This window comes from Pimephales promelas, chromosome 6 (assembly GCF_988280905.1).
Source record: "Pimephales promelas chromosome 6, fPimPro1.hap1.1, whole genome shotgun sequence".
Classification (NCBI taxonomy): domain Eukaryota; kingdom Metazoa; phylum Chordata; class Actinopteri; order Cypriniformes; family Leuciscidae; genus Pimephales; species Pimephales promelas.
In genome coordinates this window covers 24,896,053-24,914,724 of record NC_142774.1, presented here as the reverse complement: position 1 = coordinate 24,914,724, position 18,672 = coordinate 24,896,053, and the positions used below count along the sequence as shown (strand labels likewise).

The following is an 18,672-nucleotide window of genomic DNA, read 5'->3' as shown; positions in this document are numbered from 1 at the left end:
CGGCATTGAATTCGTGGAGATTCTGGAAGCTGTCTTTCGTAAAATGCGCAGAGAGCTAAATTACGATTAAATAACGATTGTAATTTTCACGAACATAATCAAACATAAATTGTATCCATTGTTGATGAACTACAACGTCCGTGGGAAGCCCGAACACAGAAGACCTGACAGCAGAAATATGGCCATGCCCTTTTTTGCATATTCCGGAGGGAGGGTTAATGCAAATGTATGGGGTAGTTACGTATAAAACCCGTTGTAGTCCCATTCGAGTCATTTTTGTAGGCATTATACTTCCTGATTTTTAAAAGAAAGTGAAATCGCAATCAACCACCCCTTTAAAAAAAAGCATATTTCACTTATATATTTAAATATTTAATTCACTGTATCATAGACTAAATAATTGAGGGGATTTTACATGATTTATCCAGGTAGATTCCATGAAAAAAACTAAGCCTTAACTCCAAAATACTCCAAATTACAACGCATTCTCACCCCAAGGCGTCACCTTTGACCATGCTTCAATATTTGACGTTTTAGGCGCCCTTTAGCGTCACTTACATGACGCGATCCTACGGCGTCATCTAACTGACGCTAAAGGAAAGCGTCAGTTAAAGGACGCGGTTAGGTTTAGGTGTGGGGTGGGGGTAGGGTACACGCGATCCTAGGGCGTCATATAACTGACGCTAAAGGGCGCCTAAAGCGTCAGATATTGAAGCATGTCCAAATGCTTCCCAAGGCGTCAGTTAAGTGACGCCTTGGGGGCAAATTATTATGTGTAATAATGTTACCATATCTTTTTTAATTAAATAGCAGTAAAAAAAATTTCAGAGTAGTGATTTTTTTCAGTTATCTATTTAGTTTAAATCTGGATTCATAAACAGACAAGAATATTAATAGAGAATAAAAATAATTAGCCTATAATAAAAACAGAATACCATTGAGTGATCATTGAGTGATCCTTTATACAACACATTAAAATAATTTCTTACCTTAAAGATATTTACTTTGTCAGACCACTTTTGTACTTTTATTCATGAGTCTGATATTGACTTTTGTTTGCTGTGTGTATGTGTGTGTGTGTGTGTGTGTGGGGGGGGGGGGGTAGTTAAAATCCAGCTAAATCCTGTTGTTACAGTATTATCATTTACTTTTGAATTGCTTATTTTTACATATTTTCATTTGTTATGAGTATTTAGGTTTTTATCCTTTCTTTTGCTATTCACTGGTTGTTCTTGTATTTGCATTTAGAGTTTTATATATATATATATATATATATATATATATATATATATATATATATTTTAAAATTTTAATAATTAGCCTGTTTTAATAATGATTTAGTAGGAATGTGTGATTTTAAGCATTTTATAACCTTATATCATAGCCTGACAAATTCCGGTCCTGTCTATTGTCTTTGTTGCTGGCTGCCACAGTATTTTTGAGGTGATGTCAAATAAAATGATTCCATTTAACTCATCTGTTCCTCCTTCTCCATGTCACTGAGAAACAGAGATGTATTCACACCGAATCACCATGCAGCACATAAAATCAGGAAGCATTGACAATCCCTTGGTGGGCTGAGTAGGCAGAGCACGGGAAGTATCTCACCACAGAGGATTGGGAAAACCCCGGTTCTCCGCCTGCAATCCGAGGTAGGAGGACTGTCATCTGCTGAGCGTTTACCTTTGATAAAGAGGGGAAGAAAAGAATGTCGCACTTTATAATGCTATAAAAACATACAAGACGCCCGCTTTGTCGACATGCTGGCTGCAAACCTGGTAGTGTCACTTTGGAATGGAAATGAGAGGCATTTTAAAGAGGAGCACAACACATCATTTCCCAGTGGATGAACATGTGGGTGTGCAAATCCAGTTGAGATAGTGTAGATGCTTTAAACTTGATTCTGACAGTTTATGTGCCCCAGGATATTGGTTTTTATAAGGCAAATAGAATTTTATCCTCTCTATCTTCCCACGTCCATTGTTTTATCCTGAAATGTAACCAAGTTACGTTATGTATGTAGGTTCTTTGAAAGTTTGGAGTAAATAAATTTGTAATAGACATCCTATTACATATTTATTTACTCCAAACTTTTAAATAACCTATAACGTAACTAGGTTACATTTCAGCATAAACATTTACATTTATTAATTTAGCTGACGCTTTTATCCAAAGCGACTTACAATTGCTATATATGTCAGAGGTCGCACGCCTCTGGAGCAACTAGGGGTTAAGTGTCTTGCTCAGGGACACATTGGTGTCTCGCAGTGGATTCAAACCCGTGTCTCTCACACAGAAGGCATGTGTCTTATCCACTGTGCCACACCACCCCTTTAAACCAAGTGTTAATGACAAAAAAGACAATTTATGATAATAAGGATGGGGCATACCATATGATAATAATAGAAAATAAAATCTAGTCTCACTTTATAATGTCTTTAATAGCTTTGTGTAAAATAAATACAAAAGTTAGGTATAGCGCAATGTACTTATTCATTTTTTAAATTGTAAAACGCTTTTTTTCTGGTATTGAGGTTGGATTCAATTAAAGTTAGGACTGGGTTTCATGGCATGGTTGGGTTAAGTAGTAGATGTGACTACAGAAATGAGTTACTAAATAAAGGTATTTTGGCTGCAATTTATTTTAAGGTGTCTTTGTTACACTGTAGTTACATTTAAGTACTGAGTAAAATTAAATAATGTATATGGTTAGAATTAGGGTTTAATTTAGGGTTAGTTGCATGTAATTATGTATAATTGAAATGTTTTACTGCATGTAACATATGCGTCCATGTAGACCAGTGTTCTTTTAAATATTAGTACAATGTAAAAAACACGTACACAATAGGTGCATTGTCTCTAATGATTCATTTTACTATGTGTACAAAGTGGGTCCTAAACTCTTTATTAACACAATTATCTGTAATGCGACTGCAGTGAACCTAAGGCCTTTGCAAAATCCAGCTCCTTCATTGCAGCGACAGACAGTCATCTATTCTGTGGCTTCCATGGCATGCAACCTACAAAGTTGCATCTCTCCACTTCCCCGTTGGCAAACCTGTCATCACGCGCCCATCCGCTTGCGTGCAACACACCCGGAGCTCCCACAGAATGCTCTGCATCCCAGGACAAGCTCCACTGTTGAGCATTTGTCCCCCGTGCATGAGTCTCTGGCTCCATCTGATGACCTTCTAACTGTCTTTAGCAGGCAGTGGGTTCAGATAATGAGGGGATTGATAAGAGGGCTCTCTTCCTGTGGGCGATGGGGGGAGAAAGGGGAGCCAGCAGGGTGGAGGGAGCAATGCTTGCCCCATGTGTCTCCGTTGAATTGTGGGAAAAAGGAGCGAAGTGATTCCCCTACAGGCTGTATCAGATTTCCCCTGAGAGGATCATGCTGCTCAAATAATGTGAGCCTCTGGCAAACACAGAAAACCTTTTCACTCCTTTGTTTTTGTTTATGCTTATGAATGTGTGCAAAGAGGTGTCCATGACCATTATCATCTGAAAGTATGGTGTGAAGTATAGCTAACAAATATGTACTTTGTTTCCTTCTACCGTGAATCAATGATGTTTAGGGAAAGTTTACACAAGACAAGAGATCAATGCTAAAAAATGACTTCCTCATTGAGGGCGGACGGCGAAGTTAGAGTGAAACGTGCATGGCCTCCTTCCAGAAGTCAAGCGACACCATCAGCTTGACATTTTCCTCAGTACCCACAAACAGGAACTACGTGTGGCATTTATTGAACAGACACACAGTCTATGACAGCTGATGGTCGTCCCAAAGGACCAAAACCGGTTGAAGGTTCAATAGCTCATCATCAACTGCCCTTTGAGTAATTAGACAACTGGAAGGGGTCTGACATAAACCAATACTTATGTTCGGGTCCTACAGGTGGCTTTTTGCAGCTGATTTCAGAGAGGAAGCTGCTTTAATGTCATGTTTTTCTTGAGCAAATAAAGGAATCAAGCAGCTGAGTTCATAACTCATGGATGTCACTTGTTCATTGCACTTACAGGATGGCTTGTCACATGATGAGGACATTTAATAGACTACATTATTGCATGCAGAGTAACAAAACAATTTTGATTTCAAACAAAAATTGAATTCAAAACTATTTAATGGCACAGTACAAGCTAGAAGTTGCATTAAACATGAAACAACAAAAGGAGAATAACTCGTTCCTAGACTAATGCTGAGGAAACTGAACACACGTGAACATGCTAATGTGTCCATTACTCATAATTCTTTAAAGGTCTATCTTCTCTGTTCTGTTGTTTAATATCGGGGAGCAATGTACAGTAATATCTCATTTAATTAGGGATTTAAGATCTCTAACTACCGGGCATATGGTATTTACTCTGTCATGGCCTTGCACATCAGATGAATATGCATATCCTGGGAGTGTGTAGCTTGTTACCCTAGAACAAATTCTACACAAGTTTAATCCCTGATCTATTATTTACCTCTTGACCAAACATGTGAGTGGGGCTTGTAGGCACTCAGCTTGATCAAAATGACTGCCTTGGGATTTAGGGGCTTCTATTGGTCCAAAGGAGAAGTCTGTCATTTGACTTTCCTCAGCTTTCACTTGAGAATCAATCTCTGTGCGCACTATAAGGAAAAAAGAAACAAGTCTATTATTAAACATTTATAAGCGCTCTGTTCAGACAGTCTGGGGACACAAGTTTGGGAGATCTATAGGAAATCAGTGTCCTCAAACATCTCAAAAGCAAACCATCTTAGTGATTTGTGTATGTGTGTGTGTGTGTGTGTGTTGTAGGGGTACTCTCCTTTAAGTCAAATTGGGTAAAACTGCGCCTGATGAAACTTAAGGAATTATTAAAAACAAGGACAAAAATATCGATAACATTAAATATCATTGATTCACCCCGCAATAAAAAAAAAATGCTAGCTCTGTCCATTTGTCGTAAAGTACGCCTAGCCGTAAAGTCATTGCATATTTCAATTTAGGACATTTATTCTGTTAAAGACAACTATTACGAATGCCCAATAATATATTAAAATTTAATTTTACATCAAATGTGTAATGTAATGTTAGGCCTATTATTATTCCATTTTCAGTAATTCATTTGAAATGTTTACTTTAATATATTAGAGTCTGGGTAGAAATGTAAAAAAAAAAAGAGAGAAAAAAAAAGAAAACATATTCAGTGCATGTTTTTTAAGGGTTTTGTTACACAGAAATAGCTTATCATAACATAGCGGTTAGTCTTTACAGAAGCAACAGGACCACTATAAGATAAAACAACCTCCTAAATATTCTTGAACATAATATAGCCTACATTACAACATGCCATAACTTAAAATTAGCATAGGCTATATTATCTTAACTTGAAGATAGTGTAATGCTGAACATACTAGAATATATAAAATATAATAATAATAAAAAAAACATCTTATATAAATAAAAGGTAGCCTAATTAACACAAAATACAAGATGATAATGTCTATTATCAACTATAGTCTTATAGAAAATAAAGCACTACCAACTATACTAGAGAAAAATATATCACCATGTTCCTTCGGATGTAATGCAGCATTCAGAGAGCTGACTATGCAGAAGAAATAGCCGGGAGTGAGTAGACAGTCAGTTTTCTCTTCCCGGACAGCCAGAGATTTACCCCGCTGCTTCAAACTACCCACCCACTTTAGTCCCGCTTCAGTCCCGGTGGAGTGTCTTATACGAGCGGATCTGGAACAGCGGAACCAGCGCTGGGCTTCTGGATCCACCGAAACAGCTTATATTTCAGCCAACGTGCTTCTTTCGCTTTACTGAGACCCGGTACATGCGAATGCGCAGAACTGACTCCGTGTTTTTAAACCAATGTTTTCTAAACGATAAAGGACTGTTGTTCTCGTTGTTCCCAATATTATTATCGGTTTAAAACTGAAGGGACAGACATAAAGTTTTGAGTGAGTTTAGAGAGATTTGCGTAGCCTAAAGAAGAGAAGAGGGAAGAGGAGAGAGTCCCCCCACATGAGGGCGAGATCTGACTGAACTTCATTCTGCCATTCACACAATATGAAGAAATGGTGAGTATGAGCGATCAACAAATGAACACTTTACAATAACTCTCATTAATGGTATTAACAAACAGTATAGTGTACAGTATAGCGCTCATTACGACCACTACACGTACACTTAAATAGTTTCAGATGTCATGAAACTTTGATAGCCTATAAATCTGTTAACCGGTATGACTGAAGTTTATCGAAAGTGTTTGTCAAGAAGTTGAATCAGAAAATCTACCGCCGTGAGAATGCAAGTTAAAGTTAAACTGCTGTACCTGGGGATTTCTTTCATCTCAGTTTATTCTCATTTACATACAAAACACCATATGAGTGCACAGGTCGCTTATATAGGTAAAAAATAAAATAAAAATACAATCATAGAAAAAAAAATCGAAACCTTAATAGGTTATGTGTCAAATAGGTCCAATTTTATAAGTATCATCTAAATGTTTGACTCATCTACAACTATAATGAATATAAAAATATATAACATAGGCTACAATAACAGAATGTATAGGTAGGCTAATGTAATATTTGTTTTTTTGAAAGAATATCTTATATCTTTGAAATAAAACAACTCAACTCACACAAATGTTTATGAATTGCAAGACGAAATTATTTTAGCTTTCAGACCGGGTTTTAAATCGTCATGATTTACTTTGAATTTTTGTACATGAATCATCCGAGTAATACACAAATGCAACCAAATTAATTCATTTAAAAATTATTTTCAGATTTGTGTGCAACCTGTTGGTGATGATTACAATATTTTCTATCATTCCTCCTTTTTTATCATAATGTTTATTGGTTTTGTTTTTTCTGAAAAGAGAGAGAAAGTGATTTACAAGGGCAGGTGAAGGTATTTCACTCTCAGTGAACGCAGAGACAAGGTGGAGATATCTCTGAATATATGCTATTGGGGGGGAAAAAAATCTCCCCGTTACTACTTAAGGATTTATGAGATTGGCGGTTTAAATTATTATTATTATATATTTTTTTTGTCCTAATCTCAGCGGCTGTGTGTGATGGGGCACAGTTGTTCAAGTGCTGCAGTCAAGAATGCCAATTTGCATTCCAAGAGTGTCATTTGATGACTTTTATCTGCACGGCTCCCCGGACTTTTCTGGACACTTAACATTTCATCTGCTCCATGTCAAGAGTCAAATGCAGTTATGTCCCCCTTCTTTATCTCTATCCTCCTTGCTCTCTTTTTCTTTGTCTTTCTCAGTTCCATCTCCTTTTTAAAAAAAAAAAAAAAACACCCCACGTAGGTTCAGGGCAGGAGTATAGGAGAAATGAGAGGGTGTGTGAGAGAGAGGGAAGGAGGAGGTAAAATGAAGAGGTGCTTTCATGTTGCAGGCACAGTCTAAGGCTGAACTTGTCAGCTGTGCTGGTGTGATTCTCCAGGGGCCCTGGCAGAGTAAGAGGGTAGATGATGGTTAGACGGTTCAATAAGCGCATGGACAGGTAGCCCTAGTGACGTCCCCCGGAGACATTGTCTTAATGAAGAGCAGGTCCACTTAGCCCTGTGTTCTCTGACCCTCTGCCTACTCTCTCCACACACACACACACACACACACAGACACAGACACACTGCTTATTTGATCTTGAACCTCTCTGTGAATAGTGTTGGTGACATGTAAAATTGAGTTTCTGCATAGAAATGTAGGACTACTTAAAAATATTGATAATAATAATAATGTGTGCTCCTTGTATTAAATAAAAAAAAGAAAAGCCTTATAATAGTGCAACCTGTAAATGAGAAAAGAAGAGCACTGCTGAAACTTCACACTGATAGACAGACCGTGTGTTATAGATGGATGGGGTGGGTACGGCAGGTTGGTCATAACACCAGCAAAACAGTGTGAATAGCTAGCAGAGAATAGTGTTACCATTCAAATTTCTTTTGAAGTTTTGTATGTTTGTTGTTAGAAAATAGGCATTGTCTTCTCCTTTAAAAAAATAGGCATTTTATCCTCCTTTGTCCGTCTGTTGATTCTTGTGATGGGCATTATAGGTGAATGTGTGGATGAATGACCTGAAGATAAAGACTATGAAATTGAACTAAAGCACAGACAGTTATTTCATTGAGAGACCAGAATGATAATTAAAGAAAAAAAAAAAAAAAACACATTGTATGTATTTGGTAGAAAAAATATGAAAGTAAAACAGATGCAGAGACCATTTTAAATCTCATTTCAGTATAGTGAGAACGTGTTACAATAATTAGGCTTCATTGTTTATTTTTTATTGTATTCTAGCAATGTCACAATATATAGGCTAGTTAGTGTTTTTCCAAATTGAATTGATCAGGAAACATAATACATTTTAAGAAATGTAAGATTCAAATAACATGCAGGGGTTTCCACTTAAATACAACAAAATATTGTTTTAAGTATTGATTGTCAGAGGGGTCATAGAAATTTGTTGTTGCAATTGTTTTGTTTTTTTTAGGTTTTGTGGTTTTGTGCTGGTATGCATATGAGGCATCATCCAACAAACACTTTTTTTCCCCTATTAAAATAGCATTTTTGAATTTTTTCTACAAGAGTATGTGCTCTCTTTTGTATTTCTGTGATTCATTGCCAAGGTTATTTTGTTGCGGAATAGCTGTAAATGTTGAGGTAAAACAGAAATACTCTGGTGTGTCAGCTGCTAGAACTGGATTGATGACCTGAGGAAATGATAGTTTAAGGGTAATCTCTGCTCTCTTAAAGAACTAAGACAATAATTCACTTCTATTTGTGGAGAGAACCAAGCTGGGCTGGATGTTGTGGATCTACAAGCTAGCACATAACAGAAGCCTTGCAGTGACTAAAGTACTCAGTGGGGAGGTGTATGATTATTGTGGGTGATTTATTTTTTATAGTTTATATGGAGGTACTACAGAATAAGATGTTTCACATTGTGTCGTACAAAATGTGCTGGACTTGGACTAGAGCTTGGACTAGAGCACTGAAAAAAAAAAATATATATAAGTGATATATTGATAAGTGGTAGGTCTTAAATAAATACTCTAGAAATACACAGCAGCACATGGCCACTTTATTTATTTATTTATTTATTTATTTTTACTTCACTCTGTGTATCATTGATTCTCTGTTGTACTTTGGAGTAATTTGATTAAGTGATTGTTGATGCTGAAGTTGTTAAAATGACATTTTTTTATTGTTTCGGAATTATTATTGTTTTCTTTATTGTTCCCTTTTTAATCCTGTTTCCTAGTGTTTTAAGAATTATTAATAAATGTTGTCCTGACCTAGTCACTATTATTTTGATTAGTTTTGCTGCCTAGTTTATTAGATGATTATTTACAGAGCGGTTATGAGCAGTATTTTTTAAGTGCAGTAATTTTATTCATAATCCTTTTAATTGGTGTTGATAAATAATTGTATTTAAGTTTGTGTGTGTGTTTGTTTCGATGTGTTTATCTCTACGTGAGTGTGCGGAGAGGGGGACAGTGCAGCTTTTGAGACAGAAATGCCGCGTCTCAGAGAGCTCTTTCATGTGACTGTAGCATTCCACTAATGCAGTCACAGCAGCGATGCACAAGACGAGACATGTGTCCCGTCCTCCCTCTGCCATCAGTCTCATCAGTCGCTCTCTGTCTCTCTCGCTTTCTCTTTCTATGACCTTAACATTTATCAGAGAACCCTGTGCAAAATTCCTCTCAGCATCTGTCGATTAAGAGAAGCCAAACATGTTCACACACACAACATGAACACACAGCCAAGAACTTTAAACAATAAAGCACACTGACTCTCACATTAACTCTAATTCTCCATTTGTAGCCTCTTAGCACATACTGTTTGTGCATTTCTTTAAAAAGTAGTTATTTAACACATAAAATGCAATGAATACTCTTATATTATAATGTTTTTTTTTTTCCATGCCGTTTCTTTCTATCCATTTTATTAATGTACGCACAGCCTCTCTGTCTGAGATTCAGGGAACAATAACAAAACAGCCCCACTGTCACCGTTATTAGATTCCTGCTTTCTTTACCAGGCAACCTCATATTAAAAGAGAGAGAGAGGGAGAGGTGAGGGAAATGAGCCGTGGATAGAGTTTGTTGAGTGTGTCAAGGACATGTGCCACATGTTGATAGCACTGAAGACCAGGGGTGAGGACGACACAGGGAGGGAGAAGAGGGGTCTGGCCAGACGACAACTCCACTGGAGAAGTTTACTGATAACACAAACAGTTAGTGCAGGAATTCAGTTTTTAGTAGGTGTCTAGAGAAAAGGGTGATGTTTGCTCTCACAAATTTGCACACACACACACGTTTCTATCTTATTCTGTATTGTAAAAGACAAAACAAACAAACAAAAGCAAATCGCAAAGTACCTCATGGCTAAAAGGTAACAGTAATACTGTTTTAGTATCACTAAAACCTGTGCTCACTGAATAATTGGGACACTTGTTAGTCTCCTTGCCTTAAAGCTTTAATAAGACTGCATTTCATTGTGAAGAGTTCAGAAGTTTTTTAACTATTTTCCTCAGACTTTTTTCCTCAAAGCTTTAAGAGTATCGTTTCATGTTTCTCACTTGCAAAAGGGCTTTTGTGACATTCCCGATCGTGGCCTGTTCTCATTGTTAGCAGCTTTATACCCTCAAGACTTCAGTAGAGCTAAAGATCTTTCTTGAAGAACTATATGGAAAACATTTCTGAATATTTTCAGCAGGACAGTGTGGAAATACGTTTTTTTTTTCCTATGGAACACAATTATAGAACACATTCCACAATTTGAATACAAGTTAAACTCAGTTTCATTCATTAATTTATCTATTGTTTGTTGTAATTAGCATAATGCCACAAATGATGTGGATTGATTTTGACTTGCATTGAACCCAGAATATTCCTTTTACAGAATGAAATAAAAATGAAACTTTTAACATGACATTATTTTGGACCAATATAAAGTTCATTAATTGGTCAGTCAGTCAACCATTGTGAGGTTGGCATTACATTTACTGAAGCTACTCCAATAGAATAATATGCTTTAGCACAAGAAACCCTTGTTACAGATGCTTTGAGGTACGATCAATGTTCATGGATTCCATGAACAAAATCTCTCCTATGTGATTGCTATTATTTCACTGAGCCATTTTAAAGGATGTGTAGATTTATGACTACAGTGGCGTCATTATAACTAATGCCACCAATACAAGCTTATTCTGCTATACATCTAATGATAAAAAAAACATGAGTATCCATCAATATTAATATTTCGTTTCCAAAAACTTTCTTGCATTTCGAAACTACAGTAAATACTAATATCTTACCTGGAAATCCTCGGGGATAAATGCAATAAAGCCATTTTTCTTTATTAGGTCTTCTCTCCTAGCCCTCACTTTTTTTCTCCTTTGCTATGCCAGTAACCCAACTCCACCAGAAACAAACGAACAGCTCTGGCACTAGTGGAAATCCTCAAAATGTTTTTCGCTATGAGACACTTTTTTAATTTCTTTATAGCTATATAACTGTGTGCTATAGTGAAGCGAAGGCTGCTAATCGATATTCTCTTATTGGGTGTGTGGTTTTGGTCAAATATCTCTCTTGGTTGTGCCTCAGGTGAGGGGCAGCAGCAGACTAATAAAGCATGTTGTGTCTCAGGGGCAGAAGCAGGGATGAGTATGGATTAGTCAGTGTACCCTTCCTGTGAACATACAGTATAGCTCAAATCTGGATCTCTCTCTCTGTCTCTGTATGGAAGGCTTTATTCATGCCCTAATGGAGCAGAGAGTCAGCACATGTCAAATAGAGATGAAGGGGGTCTGCAGAAATGCTCTCCTGCCTGAATGTTTGTCCTTGGTGAAGTCGGATTGCCTGTGGCTGATGTCTGAGGTTATGAAAGAAGCCATTCTATTTAGTAGCTCTGAACTCAGAGATTGGGACACTGAACTATGCGTTAGTATCATTTATGCTGTATTTAAAGACAGAGTATTGTAAAGGGTTAATAATATGTGTATTATTAAAACTTTATGTACTGAAAAAAATGAAATACCAAAATTATCTAAAGGGTGTCTGAAGGTTTTTACAATAATAACAATACATGCAAGTTTGTACTGTAATATCCAGGTTTTCCTGTTTTCTCTTGGATAAATAGATACTCTCAAAAACACTTTAAAACCAGCTCAGTGAGACAAAGAAAGAAAGGGAAGTGAGACATAAAGTGTGCCACTACTTGCAAGCCAAGCTGTTATTACAGTCTATAGAGGCACCCTGTCATAAATACTCATAATTAGATGCTTCCAGATACCTAATAATTTTGTGATGTAACAAAAAGTATCTTGAGTGGCAGAGTCACTTTCCTCTCTCCTCAGCTTTATTTATTGCTGAAGTGAGCCAGTAGTCTCTTTTTCTCCTTAAAACTCACTAATGGAAGGGTTGGTTAGTACAGTAGCTTGGCTGATGGCACCCCATATGATTTCTCCTTTCAGTGGTGTCATCTGAGCAAGTCCTGTGTTCATGTTTTCACATGTAAACGCCACTCTGTTCCACTCCAGTGCTTCAGGCCTCTTTTATGAGCCTATGAAAAATTCAGCTGCTTTTTTGACTTTTTTGAAAAAAAGGAAAGAAACCATGTAGCCAGCGCTGCACAACTCTTTCTTTTTTGGCCAAAGGACCTTCATCAAAAATCATTCAATCTAACAAAGTGTCCTTCACACCATTTTATACTTATTTGCAAGATGTAAGTTCATCTTTCAGATCTTACTGGCCAGGAAGGCTACATTAAATGTTAAGAGCATATTGGTATGTTAGCATTGTACCTTTATACCTTTCATCCAGCATGTCTTTGTGAAGCTTTAGCTGAAGAAGTCGTGGAGTTCTCCCTGTCTCCCACATCAAAGCATCTCACATCTTCAGTCCAAGTCCAGCCACAGTCCAACTAGCCTATAATGCCAATTTTAGAGTGCAAGTTTCAGTAGCTCTTCTCAGCTCTTGGCATGTTTAGAGTGTCACCCAATGATGCTAGTATTTGGTCCTATCATTCTTTTCTGAGAAGAATCACTATAGGGTGTGGAACATTAGAGTATGGTTGTGTCTCTAGGTCTGCTAAGCATGTTTCATTTGTTCGCTTGCAAAAGGTTCTTAGGTCCTCAGTCTTCGTATCAAGTCCACGGATGCCTACATCATTACCAAAGTAACCCATGCAGATAGGTTGGTTATGTTCGGACACACACATCTTATTTGATCACTTGCAATTAATAGTGGGGACAGTCTGCCTGAAAATATACAGTATGATTTGAGAAACACACATAGCCTAAGACAATTTTCTACTATTTAAAGAAATACCAATAAAAACAACAGAAGGGAAAGGTGAAAACAGCAAAAATGGATATGTTAGGTCAGAACTTCAAAGCAGAAGGACGTTGAAGGGTGCATGTATTGAGTTCATGGTAAGAGTATACTTAAAAGGCTGGAATGCTCTATGTAAATGCGGGACACAACGATGGGGAAAAACAAAGCATTTCTCTTATTTTAGACTGCAAGCACAGTATGAGGATATATATTCATAAAAAGTGCTGGAATTTAGCCTTTGAGTTGTTTAGATTGTCCAGTTCTTTCATTGGTTCTTCAAAAGGCACTATCAACTTTCCATGTCCTCTTTTATATCAACATGGATGCAACAGTATTACTCAGGCCACCAGGCTTGGAGAGAACATTAAACCAGTGCTGGTCATCCTGCTCCTCACAGGTCATTGTACCCTCAGGCAGGGATACAACTGAACACATGCTACAGCACACATAATGGGTTGCCACAAATAAACAGCTTTGCTACCTGAAATGGCACTGCGCAATTGTAGGTTTTTCCACACAGAGATTCTTGAAAATTCTGGCATTGCATGATTTTGTTCATCCATGCTGCTAGATGTTTCCTATATTCTTTGCTTTTATAGAGGGTATGCATGCACATCATGTCACTGTAGGAGGGAGTTAACCACTGAGTGGCAAAAAGAGTGTCAACATTAGTGTTCAGTTTGAATGCCGCGAAAAACACACAAAACATTCATACATCTAAAATGGGAAAGAGTTCCCGATTGACTCAACAACAAATCAACAAGCTTTTACAGGCTAAAGCTACAGAAAAGAAAAGAAAATAATAGATTTACAGAAACATTACATTGATATCGAAAAAAACAGAATATCCATTGATGTCATAATATCCTAAAGTGACATAAAAGCCACTTTTATGCAGTCGACCAAGCGTCGTCAAATTTGTTAGTTCTTCACAATACACATTGTTTCCGAGCAGCTTTACATAAAGTCATAATGTTATGTCTATGATGGCTTTGTCACTAGCGCTTTAAAAAAAATTAGGGTGATGATATACAGTATATAACAATGATACAAAGTGATCATCCAGATTTATATCTACCCATATTGTATTTATAGTGTTGTCTAGCAGATAAAGCTCTCTCAGGCTGTGCCTTATGCATTTCCCCAGCATCAAAATCATGTACATATAAAGGTCAGGAAACTTGTGTCCTGGAACACTGGTTCTTTGGAAAGTCATAGGGAACATTGTCGAGTCCAACTGCATTTAATTTTAACCATTAATTGCAGTTTCCCTATTAAATCTAGGCATGCTGCAGGATGTTTAGCCACTCAGTTCAGCTGAAGGGGTGTGTACCGACAGGAATGTGTCATCAATGCATACCCTCTATTCACACATATCCTGTATATGCCCGTAAAGACAGAGTGACATCACTGCATGGCATCTACCGTACTCGTTGAGAAGCCCCGCTCTTTTATCTTTCTTCTTATGTTAAACAACTGCATTGCACAAGGTAGCACTAAGCATAGTTTTGTTGTCTGCATGGATTGTCAGAAGTCCCTTTATTGTTCCAGTTCACAGTCATTGTTATTTTTATTTTATATTTTTACGTCATTTTATGTATACAAATTTTCCCCTTCTTCCTGTTGTCAAATAGTCACAAAATACCTGATGTCTGCTCTGGAGTTGTTACTATAATGTTACTATTGGGTCTTGATTCCAAGATTGAATTTTACAGCATTCTGACGCCAGTTTGCATTCACATAGCAGAAAGCTGACCAGCGATTGCACTATAGTTTTCTGAAATCCAGTGTGAATGTAGCTTACTGTATTTTAAGGGCATTTTGTTATTTGAACCCCAATATGAGAACAAGTTTGAGGAACATTAGAAAAGCTTTATGATGCTTTATAATGAACATTCAGCTACTTCCATTTAAGGCTGACTAACTTCACTCTTTTTTACTCAAGTGGTAAACAGAAGACAGGATTCAACAACAATTCAGATTCAGTGGTCCACAGAATTCAAACCTGCATTTATCTCTGTGTCCCAGCTAATGATCTCCTTTGTGAATTCATACATGACAAGAAGAGTGCAGACCCAACCAAACATCTTCCTTACAGTCCAGAGGGGCATGATTGCAAACCAAGTGGACATCAGAGAGAAGACATTTCATTGAAAACATACAGTAAATGGTTCATAAATGTTATGGTTTCATGTTATTTAGCTGCACAAAGACTGCCATGCAAATGTGTTTTTACGATTCCCTGTGGTAGTGCCGACTCTGAATCTGTGAATAGGTTGCATAGGATGAGTCTATTTAATAATCTCGTCACCTACAGGTTTTCTTTCCAGCCTCTGGCAGCTTTGTGGTCATGTGACTTAATGTGGACTCTGGCTCATGGGCAGGCCAGGGAATTGTACAGTTATGATTTCTGAACACACTCACATTATAATCAGTGTAAGGCTTACTTTAGCCCGTAATCCTTAAGTGGATAAGCTAAGCTTTAATTAGGCTAATCAGCAGTATAATTAGCTCCAATTACATTTTATTGGCCAGATAACAACATATCTTTAAGTGGGCTTAAACAGCATTGCAAAAAAAAAAGTGTGTTACATGAGAATGCAGTGGCATCTTCACAATCTTTTCACAAGCTCTATATACAGTATTTATGCTAAAGTGCATTTTTGTTGTTTAAAAGCTTTGTATTTTTGTCAGTTTGCTGTGATGCTGTCAAGTTTGTGGACCAGGTTTGTGCTTGAGTTTACTGTGGATCACCTTGACAATCAGGAGGTTCACTCATGTGCCATGGCTTGACAGCGTGTCAGCAGTTTGGTCACTTAGTTCATTAAGCCTAGCGAGATGTGCATTGGTGCATTGAGGGTGAACCCAATCCTGGCCTGACAGCAAGATGGTAGCCCTCCAACTTTTAAGTGTTTATGGAGGATTTTGGAGACACAAACTCCTTTTGGCTTTGTTGCTTGCACATTGTGACTCTTGGGAATCATAGTATCTTTCTCAAAACCCATTGAAAAAAAAAATGTGTTTATCCTTTTAGGCCTGCTGTAGTATATGTCAGCCCATTCTCACTCCCAAGGCGTCACCTAACTGACGCCTTGGGAAGCATTTGGACATGCTTCAATATCTGACGCTTTAGGCGCCCTTTAGCGTCAGTTAGATGACGCCCTAGGATCGCGTGTACCCTACCCCCACCCCACACCTAAACCTAACCGCGTCCTCTAACTGACGCTTTCCTTTAGCGTCAGTTAGATGACGCCGTAGGATCGCGTCATGTAAGTGACGCTAAAGGGCGCCTAAAACGTCAAATATTGAAGCATGGTCAAAGGTGACGCCTTGGGGTGAGAATGCGTTGTATATGTTCATGTACAGCTTTGTTGAGAAAAATAATTCAATTCATTGAAAACAAGACTTTTCTGTCACCGCTTTTGGATACACAATCATCATTTATTAAAATCAGCGTGTGCAGTACCAAATAATTGGATGAGCTGCAGGACAGGATCTTGTCAGTTCTTCATTGGTCACTGCCAAGACAATGAGAGCTGACATCACTGACTTCCTCTGATAATTTCAAACATGTTGTAAGTTGACTTTGGGTTGGTAGAGCCATTAACTCAGCAAGGAGTTGAATCGCTGTGGGTGTTAACACCCACCTGCTGAAAGACTTGGGCTGAGTTCCAATTCACTTTTTTATGCCCTTTCCTCGCTAACTTCCCTCCATCTCACTGACTCGTATCGCTTACATTACTTGAGTGCCCACTACTGACAGAACCCTTACAATGTGTTTAAATGGACAGCCCTATGCCCTTGATCACTTGGAATATCTTGTTGGATTGTGGTATATGAATTGTGTGTATGAATACACTTGCCCTCTCTCTCAAAATCGAGAGGGTCGAGAGTCTGTCCATATATGCTTCCCTCGTCCACTTGACGAAAAGAAATTCCCTTCAAAATGTAGGGTGGGAGGGGGGGTTGGGTAATCCCCTGAGGGGAAGCACTTATAGAACATCACAAGTGTCTAAAAACTAAGTGGAATTGTACCCCGTGTCATACACACTGGCTCTCTCTGATTCTCCAGCAACAATGTAGTGGGGTCAAAAAGTATTTAGTCAGCCACTGATTGTGCAAGTTCTCATACTTACACTATGTACACTTCAACTATGAGTTGAACTTTTGTTATTGAACAAATAATTCGTTTCCACCATAATTTACAAATAAATTCTTTAAAAATCCTACAATGTGATTTCCTGGATTTTTTTTCTCATTTTGTCTCTCATAGATGAAATGTACCTATGATGAAAATTACAGACCTCTCTCATTATTCTAAGTAGGAGAACTTGCACAATCAATGGCTGACTAAATACTTTCTGGCCCCACTATAAATCGGGACGATTTATAGTGGGGCCAGATAAATCTTAAAGACAGAAAAATCGTCTAGTGTGATGCTTGCTTTATTTATACACTATATGAAAGCTAGTCAATACCCTAATAAGCACAAAAAATGTAGGAATACTGGGTACATATTGTGGGTACACAATGCCGTGACGCTTTAAGCTTTATGTCGACTAGTCGAGTTGATCATGTGACACTATATGTTTGCGCTAATTTCGATACTATAGAACTTATGCACCAGAGAAACGTGGGCGCCGTCATCTTTAAAATATTGTCTTTGAACTTCCGTTTTTGCGGTCACTCTGTATATTTCTATGGCATCGCTGTCGAGGAGTAATTAGCTGGTGAAGTAGATTTACTTATTGTAGAGTTAACAAAAGTTATCACGAGCATTGTAATGTTTATCATACCCATTGTAAAGCAGATATCTTAACAAATGTCGACCGGGAAATTATTTACGAGCAGTTCATTCATACCTATGCAAGATCGCTGTGAAAATACAGACCGGAAGTCAAAAGACAACGAGCGCAGAGCTGAAAAGGGGTGGGGCTACATAAGGTATATATGGCCGCGTTGCAGACGACAACAGATGAAGAGACCAGAGGGTCATTGCAGCAAGAAAGCAGCATTGGTAGGCTACATAAAGTGTATAATACTTTACTAACTTAGCATACTCTTTTACCGGGAAATGGGAGTTTCTCTTTTAAAAATATTTAATATTTCTAATTAGAATATAATTAGAATATTATCTATTTATTTAAACATATGAATGCATCATGATGTAAACTATGGAAGCTTGTTTCCGCCACTGAATAAAAAAATATAATAAATAATTGTGACATTTTATCTCACAATTCTGACTTTTTTTCTCACAATTCTGACTTTTTTTCTCAAAATTGTGAGTTTATATCTCACAATTCTGACTTTATTTCTCAGAATTGCG

General features: G+C 37.5%; 2 protein-coding genes across 3 annotated transcripts in view; one reads left to right on the top strand and one right to left on the bottom strand.

Annotated features, from left to right (window-relative positions):
* The window catches only part of cntln (centlein, centrosomal protein), a 183,158-nt gene extending 177,490 nt beyond the window's left edge, over window positions 1–5,668 (bottom strand). Inside the window, exons 1-3 of the mRNA XM_039694577.2 lie at window positions 5,539–5,668; window positions 4,468–4,615; window positions 1,609–1,683 (exon numbers count right to left, since the gene is read on the bottom strand). The gene's annotated coding sequence lies outside the window, so the exon portion shown is untranslated. The remainder of the gene's footprint in view (window positions 1–1,608; window positions 1,684–4,467; window positions 4,616–5,538) is intronic.
* Window positions 5,669–5,917: 249 nt separating this feature from the next.
* The window catches only part of bnc2 (basonuclin zinc finger protein 2), a 300,299-nt gene continuing 287,544 nt past the window's right edge, over window positions 5,918–18,672 (top strand). The window contains exon 1 of one of the 2 annotated variants that reach the window (XM_039694552.2): window positions 5,918–6,058. In XM_039694552.2, the coding sequence (XP_039550486.2) occupies window positions 6,056–6,058 (3 nt within the window). In that variant the 5' untranslated portion in view covers window positions 5,918–6,055. The remainder of the gene's footprint in view (window positions 6,059–18,672) is intronic. The other variant, XM_089132284.1, reaches the window with a different exon arrangement.